Raw genomic sequence first — 9,168 nt, forward strand, 5'->3', positions numbered from 1 at the left:
AAAAAATTAAAAGTTTAATAACTAAAATATATTCACCCAAAATAAAAACGTTATTACGTTAATAATTTACCCGGGAAAAAAAGGCATAAAATGACAAAAACTAGAGAACAAAACTCTTTATACCCTTTCTTCTCTCTAGTAAATAGTTTGATTATTGGGGAGAGAGAAAGTGGATCCATAAAAAAAGGGTTAAAATACACAATTTGTCACTAAACTTTACTTTATCTCCTAATTTACTCATTGTACTTTTATTTTTTTCTAATTTACTCATTAAATCTTTGAATTACTCTTATTTTAATCATTTTAAATTATTTTATTATGATTTTCCGTAAGATTTTTTTTATTATTTAATATAAAAATTAAAATATAAAATAAAAATAGAAGATGATATATGACAAACAATTATTATTTTGTGTCTTTTTAAATTTAATAACAATAAAATATTATTTTACTATTTATTTAAAATTATTTTTATAATTAAGTAGAATAAAGATGCCATGTCATAAAAAATAATGATAACATAAACCAAAGTGATCAAAACAGGAGCAATTCGAAAGTTTAGTGATTAAATTAGAAGAATTGAAAGTAAAATGACTAAAATAGGAGAGAGTAAAGTTTAATGAAATATTGTGTAATTGACCCGAAAAAATAAATAAATGGAAGCTATTGAAAGTGAGAGACAAAGAAAGAAAGAACCCATTTCATTTTCGCTTTCAAACTAAAATTCAGTAACGAAAAGCAAAGCAAGAAGAAGAAGACGATTGAAGGAGAACGAAAGATCAGCAAGAAAAAGGGTAGTTCATAATTGGCTTACATGTATGTATATACATACACAAATATATATATAGAGAGAGAGAGAGAGAAAAAAAAAAACTGATCTTTTAGGTTTTGTTTTGTTATTAGAAGACTACTGCAGAAGTTGCAGAACTCAGTCATCTCTCAGTAGCAGCTGATTATTTGCAGAATCCATATATATATATTGGAAAGTCACTCAACAAACAAGATCTCTCTTTCTCTTTCCAAAACCTTCCCTTTCTTTTAACTTCTGCAAAAAATTCAGATATTTTGACCCCACCTTCATCCTTTTTTCTCTTTAAAAACTTATATAACACCCACATAGATATCTTCTTAGATTGCCCATTTCTGAAAAAAATTTCTCTTTGTATATGTATATGTATATATAGTTTTGTTTTGTTTTTGTTTACTTTTATCAGTCACTGTGGCTACTACAAGAGGGCAGCTTCCTTCAGACACTGGCGCCTTTGCTGATTGGGCGACATCATCCTCGACGACAGCAATCCGAGGTGGTCCGGATGATCTTTCACTTGGTTTCAATGCCAACGCTGCTGTGGCGGTGCCGGTTGGATCGTCCACCTCTCAATGGCCGCCTTTGGCTCGACCGATCAACTATGGACTCCCGACTGAGATGGGGATGGTTGGTCTCCGGGATTTCGTTGTTGTTGCTCCTGCTTCTTTTAACCATCATCATCATCATCACCACCACCATACTCAAGATCCCATCATGGTGAACGAGCAAATCAGCGGTCCGGGTGGCGCCACGGCTCTCGGCGTCGGTGTTATCCCTCTTCTGACGGCGGCTCCGTGTTTGCCTCCGCAGAATGTGGATGATTCTGATTTGTTGAACAACAATGGTCGTGGTAAACTCAGTGGGATGCAGCTATGGCAGAACCATAATTCTTCTTCTGCTGGTCATTATCTTAAGAAACCATCTTCAATTCCCGACAACAATAATTCCTCCATGAATTTGATACATACCGGCGGCGGCGGCGGCGGCGGAGGAATGGGAGGAGGGAGCGGTGGTTCGGGTTCCAGCTCGGGGGCAACGTGTCAAGATTGTGGGAATCAAGCTAAAAAAGATTGTTCCCATAGGAGGTGTAGAACGTGTTGTAAAAGTCGGGGTTTTGATTGTCCTACTCACGTGAAGAGCACGTGGGTACCGGCTGCTCGGAGAAGGGAACGTCAGCTCATGACGGCGGCTGCCACGACCGTCGGAGGCGGCTCATCGGGATCGACGTCGGGTGCGAAAAAGCCGAGACTTGTAACATCTCAAACTACAACTACCTCTCATACATCAACTTCGAATACTACTCCTAGAAGCTTTGACACTAGCTCAAGTCACCAGGGTAATTCAAATACATTTACACAGATGTTGCTAAGAAAATTATGTTTTAGTTTTGATTTTATATGTACATATTGTGTATGCAGATGCCGGTTTTAAGGAGTCGTTGCCGGGCCAAGTACGTGCACCGGCGGTGTTCAAGTGCGTACGAGTGACTGCGGTGGACGACGGTGACGACGAGTATGCTTATCAAGCGGTTGTTAAGATTGGTAGCCGTGTGTTCAAAGGGTTTCTTTATGATCAAGGAATTGAAGGAAGAGATGGGATTCCGAATTTATCCGAATTGCATTTAGGTGGTGGTAGTGGGAGAAATATGGGGTCATCGTCATCTCCGGTTCTCGATCCATCTGAAGTTTACACCGCTGCCAGCAGCGGCTTCCTCGGTGGTTCGGTATACGGTAATCCAATAAACTGATCCCATCTCTTCGAGTTAGAACCCTTGGATTGATCGATTGGTCTCGGGGGGGTTGCATTTTAGTCTTTGTTAAATTTTTGTTTCTTGTAGACTTTGAATTAACATATATGATTTGCTTCTACTGTCGTTCGAAATTGCTGGTTGAGGATCTCATAATCATATATATTCGATTATCTGAATTTTGAATCAAGGGAAGCAAAGGTAAGAAGAGATTAATTTCAGTTCTTGAACATTTGTGATGTTTAGCAAAGGTGAAACCTGCATTGCAATGTGCTTTTCATCATCAAAGACATGTCATGAACCTTACTTTCTGTGTATTTTACACATTATCATGCTTGTTTCGAGTTAGAATGACGGTTTGCTTGTGGAGTTTGCTTTGTTGGTTCTCTCGTTTTGTTCTGATCATAGCATTCAATACCGGATCAAACATAGCGTTCCATTTGCATTCTGCTAGTTTTTTCGGGTCTGAGATGAACCATGAGTTAAATGTCGATTTCGTGTTCATCCTGTGGCCGCTTTATTAGACTTTTTAGTCTGAGAAGTCGTCTGTGTCCCCAGCATTCATTGCTAAAGAAGACAGAGCATTGGCATTTTGATTGATTGAATGTGAAATGTGCAATACATTGGACATTTGCATGTAGGTTTTTCTTCCGGTTCGATAACCGGGAGAATCGTTGTGGGGGACTTGTTTGGCTTCTAATGGTACTTATCCCTTTGTCCATGTTCTTCTGCTTTTAAAGTTGTTATTCGGCTCTTGCTCTCGGCCCGTCGGCATGTTTGTCCCCTCTTAGATGTCTGCATATAGGATTGACTAGTGGATTTCATCATGTGAATTGCATTATCATTCTTTCTTTGTGTATTCATGTGTATCGTCTGTTACCTAAGCGGCGTATGCTGAATCGGAACCATGCGAGTTTAGAAACGTCTGTCTCGTTGTTTGTAGCATATCGTAAAGGACATGTTTCGTATGTTGTCGGGAACTGATTGATGATATGCTAAATCCCTACTTTTGCCTGAAGATCTAGTATCATCGTAAGGCTGAAGATGTGTAACAGTTAGCATTAAGTTTATGATTCCGGCTGGATAGAGACCGGAATAAACTGATCCGGAATTCCGAATGTGGCTTTGAACCTGTTACTCCGGCAGCCGTGTACATTGTTAGGTACCTTTTGTGGTAAGCACATTCATTTTATTCTCTTATTACTGCATATAGGAAAAACAGGTTAAAAGAACTTCAGCCGAGTATTTACAGATAATACTTGACTATTTTTCGGTTTCGGCCCCGACTTGAATATCCGTATCAAACATTATTAACGGTTGGTTGAGCGTCCGGATGTTCTCGTGTTTTTGATACGGTGGAAGACGTTTCTGCTCGATTGCTCTTTGATTAGGTTCAGCTAGGGCAAACCAACAGACCAAACATTAGTTTGCACTAGTGTTGTAAGTTTTGTAGTGTAACTCTCTTGTTCCGACAAATAACACGTCTAACTATGAGTGGGTATTCGATCGAATCGAATATAGAAAATTTAAGTTGAATAATCCTACATTGGATACACACAATGAGACCTCGTGGCCAATATACTATTAGTCTATTACTAAGGATAGATGAAATGAACGTCACCAATATATATACACCGCTGCCCCCTACAGCCACACTGCCGGACTGTGGCCGACGGAAAGCAGGGTTCATAAAAGTAGTAGGCGCTGCCATTTCTTTCCCTCCTACCAACCCTTCAAAGAACTGCCCTTGTACAGTTGTGCCCCTGCAAGAGTTACACCGAAAGAGTAGAAGAGCCGGAGAACGAGCCCGGCAACGAATGGAGCCCGGTAATGAAAGAGTACGGTTGCGCGTGAGATGCAGAGCCAGTTACAGTGGTTATTAGTAAAACCAACGTGGTTTACTCCAGCAGAGATAATGATAATATTAGTAAATATCAGAACCAGCAGATATCTCGATAATCACTGGCTTCCCCGGAAACTTCCAGGGCTGTTCTCAGGTGAACCGTTGTTGGATGTTTCAGCCTCAGAAAGAGAGATAGCACCGCCGTTGGATACACGGAGGAATTGTGTACGTAGCTCCTGAGAGTGGAACGGGGAGGTTTTATGCTGCTTTAGGGTTTTTTTTTATTATATTTTACACTGTCATAGAAGGTAAAATAAAGAATAGAAGTGAGACCCTTGTCAAATTTGGACTCATTGATACTTTGTTTTATAAATTTAATATATAGCAATACGTATTAATTTGTTATACATAATGTTGATGTTTAAATCAAATATTTTATTTAAGGGAATCGGTGTTATTATTAGATGTCACAGATTCTAGTACCAGCGATCGCAACAGAGCGTTCATTATAAATTGATTGAGAATATTTAGAACACATATGATTTTATAATCATCATAGCTAATAAAAAATATTTTATTTAAATGTAAAGTACACAAATGGTTCCCTAATTATAAAATACTACTTTATTAAATCACCTTACTATTAAAGTTTACAAAATGATCTATCGACTATAGAAAGGTGTTTTATTGAATCCCTCAACTATTAAAAGTTATAAAATGGTCACTCAATTATTTATTATGTTCTAAACTCGTCATTTTTCATTAAAAAAATTAATGGTAATATGAATTGGACATTAATATGTTGTCTGAGATATAATAGCTAGTCGTTTGAGATTATGAAATCATATTTTATCATATCTCAGTCAGCAGGTTTGCATACAACTCAAACTGTTATCAAATTATTAACGAAAAATGACGAATTTTGAACATAATGAATAATCAGGTGACTATTTTCTAACTTTTAATAGTCAAGGGACTCAACAAAGTAATTTCCTATGGTTGGAGAACAATTTTGTAACTTTTTAAAATCAGGGGATTTAATAAAGCAATATCCTATAGTCAGGTGATTATTTATGTACTTTACCCTTTGTTTAATTATGTACAAAAATTTAAAATATATAAAAACAATAAAGATATTAAATTTAAAAAAAAGATGAAATTGATAAAATGATAAGATAATTGGAGTTAAATTAATATGTTTGATATTTTTAGTTAGTTGATTTAATTTGATAATAAATTACAAGTTAGAGGTCAAAAGAGATGAAAAAAATAAGGGATAAAATAATTAATTTTAGATTAATTTGAAGACCAGAAATGCTATTAGATCTTACTTCAATACAATTCATTAACAAAATTTCCAATCAAAAATTATATTTTACACAAAGCCAATCTTTTCGACTAGCCAAATCCTCTCCTAACATTCTATTGATTTTTCGTTACATGAAAATATTTAATCGTAACGTTTAACTTTTTTTGATGATGACATCATCACGTCGTTTTTTCGTGTTCGTTTCAAGATTTCCTTTTTTCATCATTGTCACGAATTCATCATAGTTTATCGTTCCATCCTGTAACATAAAAATTTATTAAACTTATGTGTATGCATGTGTGTATGTACGAATAAATGTATATGTATGCATGTATGAATTACATTGTCAGAGTCCACTTCCAAAATAATTTCCTTGATGGCTTTGTCGTCATGCCTGCCGTAGTCACGAAGACCTTGCTCTAGCTCTTTTATGGTGATGTACCTGCAATTATGCATATAGCGATTAATTCCGGTAAGTATCGATACTAGAATCTCGGTTTTTATTATTATAATTACCTGCTATTGTCTTTATCGAAGTGTTGGAAGGCTCGGTATAGATGTTCTTCTCGATCCATTCGGTTCATGTGCATGGTGGCCGTGATGAACTCCTCGTAGTCTATGGTTCCGTTGCCGTCAGCGTCGGCCTTTCGTAACGAACAAGCGATGAATGAGTATGAAGAAAGAAGACCATATGTGAATCTTTGGAAAACAAGACTTACTGCCTCTATTAGTTGTTTAGCTTCGAATTCGCTTAGCTTTGTTCCTTGTTTCGCGAGTCCTTGTTTCAATTCTTCGAGCGTTATGGTCCCGCTGTTATCGGTATCCATGCCCTTGAACATCTCCTTCAATCCCTGGATTTCTTCCTCCGATAAACAGCCCGCAATGACCCGCAAAGCGACTTTCTTGAAGTTGTTCATCGCTTTGAACTGTTTGAGCCTACCTAGAACCGCGTTGTCGAGTGGCGTATCGGGTGCCTCACCGTCCTCTTTGATCCACGGATGATCTGTCAGTTGCCATACACTTGGTCAGACAACATATTTTTCGATCGCATCGCATTTATCACAGTCATGAACCACTAACCAAATAATGCCACCAAGTTAAGCATTTATCACGGATGATCTGTCAGTTGCCACGGATGATCGCATCGCATCGCATCGCATACGTACTTGGTACTTGTTGGGCTGTCAACCGTTGCTTGGGATCCAAGTTAAGCATTTTCAGAACAAGATCCTTGGCTTGATGTGAAATATACGGCCATGGATCAATCGTAAAATCAACGTCGCCGCATAAAATCGCACTAAATATTGCGTTTTCGTTTTCTATATATATCGAAACAATCATCTTAGCTTCATGCTTCAAGGTATGTGTATGTATATAATTACTTACCTCCCCAAAAGGGTGGAACACCAGATAGAAGAATGTACAACATAACTCCAATGCTCCAAATATCAGCTTCTGGTCCATATTTCCTATCCAATACTTCCGGTGCAATATAATACGCGCTACCAACGACATCCCTAAATATATCACCTGTTCCGAAAGCAGGAATTAGCGATGTTCGAGTCTAATGACGGTTTTCGGTTTTTTCGTATCTTTACCTGGTTTGTAAAAGACCGACAGACCGAAATCCGTGGCTTTGAGTGGGGAATTTTCCTCTTGGTTCAAAAGTAAGAAATTCTCTGGCTTGAGATCCCTATGGAAAACCCCCATCGAATGACATGTATGGACGATTTGAACGATGGTTCTCAGCAACGAAGCTGCCGCGCGCTCGGTGTAATGACCCCTGGCGATGATCCTATCGAACAGTTCTCCACCAGCACACAGTTCCATCACCAAATGGACCGAATGTTTATCCTCGTAAGCACCTTTGAGTTCGACGATGTTCGCCTGCCCCGTCAAATGGTCCATGATCTGCACTTCCCTCCTAACATCCTCGATATCTTCCTTTTTCACGAGATTCCTCTTGGCTATCGTCTTGCACGCGAATTGCTCGCCCGTGGGCTTATGTGTACACAAGTACGTGACCCCGAATTGTCCCCTGCCCAATTCTTTATCGATGTAGTATATCGTTTGAACATCTTCCATCGGACGACACAACACCGTCCCGATGCTAGGCCTATTACGCTTAGAGGATGAACCCGATAACCCTCGCGGCGACTCTTGCGACGGAGCATCCTGTTGTTCCGGTGGGGTGTTTGAGAAACTATCCTGACAAGACGAACCACTGGAATCAATGTTGTCATTTTTAATCGAGGCCTCTTGTTCGTTCGAATCTACAACGAGAGCAACAACTCCCCATTTATGACGGGGAAATAAAGTACTCTCGAGACAAATCGATAATCCGTATCGGAGAACATGAATTATCGAAGCCATGATCGTGGTCGAGGAAACAAGGTTAAGTAGAAAAAAAGAGAGACAATGTGCAGCTAAATTTTAGGATTAAAAATGATAATTTCGGATAATGTTTTTAAATTCCGACATGTTTTATAGACGAAGGTTTAGAGGATTTATCGGACAAGCAATAATAGAAGATAATAATAGTTTCTAAGACAATAATTTACATACATTATTTTTCATCTTTCGTAATTATGAAATTCGTTAAGTCTACAATTACGATTATAAAATGTATATCGAACCATCTTTTATCAACTATAGGTGGATCTTTTATCTTCGTTCTAACAACTTTTACACTCAATATTGAATTGAATCGATCGATTGAAGGAAAAATAAGCGTTTCGATCGATCGGATCCGTTGAGCTAGATACTTATTTGTACGTTCCTGAAATGCTCAAGCTTTGAAGTTAAAGCAGAAGCCAAGTATTCTGCACTGCTAACTTTATCCTCTATGCCAAGATCGGACATTGATGACAACATGATGTTGACTTGTTGTTCGACGAACTCATGTTTGATATCATGTTAGTTAAATTAACGAGAATTAACGTTTCAATGATCATATCAGTCTTATATTTTTGGTTTAACACTCGAGTGATAGAAAAAATTTGAACAATTTAAACGTTAAGTAATCAAATTGAAAATTTTAAACTTTAATGATCAAAACAAGAATATAATCGAAGTTTACCCGACATGTATTAAGGGTAGGAGCATGGACGTTCTTACCTTGTTTAAAATAAAAGGAAAAACTACGCATTTAGTATCTAAACTATAAGTTTTGGTATATTTTAGTACCTAAACTTTCAATTTTTCAAAATCATATCCAATGTTTAGTTTTTGTTTCCTTTTAGTACCCATTGTTAAAAACTTAACGCGTTTAGTTGAATGGGTACTAAAATAAAATAAAAACTAAACTTTAGGTATGATTTTTAAAAAAATTAAAAGTTTAGGTACTAAAATAGACTAAATCTGATAGTTTAGGTACTAAACATGTAATTTATTGAAAATAAAATGATAAAGTAAACAAATGGTCCTCGACTATAAGGTACTACTTTGTTGAATCTCTTAAC

General features: G+C 37.4%; 2 protein-coding genes across 2 annotated transcripts; one reads left to right on the plus strand and one right to left on the minus strand.

Moving 5' to 3' along the window:
- Positions 1–885: 885 nt before the first annotated feature.
- On the plus strand, positions 886–2,617 carry LOC120142410 (protein LATERAL ROOT PRIMORDIUM 1-like). The gene is made up of 2 exons (XM_039157117.1): positions 886–2,144; positions 2,227–2,617. Exons 1-2 carry the CDS (start codon positions 1,427–1,429, stop codon positions 2,553–2,555), a joined length of 1,047 nt encoding a protein of 348 aa, XP_039013048.1. The 5' UTR covers positions 886–1,426; the 3' UTR covers positions 2,556–2,617.
- Positions 2,618–5,861: 3,244 nt separating this feature from the next.
- LOC120142330 (calcium-dependent protein kinase 34-like) lies at positions 5,862–7,807 on the minus strand. The gene is made up of 7 exons (XM_039157048.1): positions 7,306–7,807; positions 7,094–7,237; positions 6,874–7,026; positions 6,427–6,710; positions 6,224–6,351; positions 6,050–6,149; positions 5,862–5,966 (listed from the first exon to the last, which is right to left on the minus strand). The coding sequence occupies exons 1-7, from the start codon at positions 7,790–7,792 to the stop codon at positions 5,862–5,864; spliced, it is 1,401 nt and encodes a 466-aa protein (XP_039012979.1). The 5' UTR covers positions 7,793–7,807.
- Positions 7,808–9,168: the final 1,361 nt, after the last annotated feature.

This window comes from Hibiscus syriacus, unplaced genomic scaffold (assembly GCF_006381635.1).
Source record: "Hibiscus syriacus cultivar Baekdansim isolate YM2019G1 unplaced genomic scaffold, ASM638163v2 tig00110828_pilon, whole genome shotgun sequence".
NCBI classification, from domain to species: domain Eukaryota; kingdom Viridiplantae; phylum Streptophyta; class Magnoliopsida; order Malvales; family Malvaceae; genus Hibiscus; species Hibiscus syriacus.

Bases quoted from the DNA above. Each gene is read 5' to 3' on its own strand.
- LOC120142330 (XM_039157048.1), bottom strand. From the start codon at position 7,792: ATGGAAGATGTTCAAACGATATACTACATCGATAAAGAATTGGGCAGG. The intron at 6,150-6,223 runs GTAATTATAATA...GCATAATTGCAG, and splicing joins TTCGATAAAGACAATAGCAG to GTACATCACCATAAAAGAGC. The intron at 5,967-6,049 runs GTAATTCATACA...TTTATGTTACAG, and splicing joins TGGAAGTGGACTCTGACAAT to GATGGAACGATAAACTATGA.
- LOC120142410 (XM_039157117.1), top strand. From the start codon at position 1,427: ATGGGGATGGTTGGTCTCCGGGATTTCGTTGTTGTTGCTCCTGCTTCT. The intron at 2,145-2,226 runs GTAATTCAAATA...TTGTGTATGCAG, and splicing joins CACTAGCTCAAGTCACCAGG to ATGCCGGTTTTAAGGAGTCG.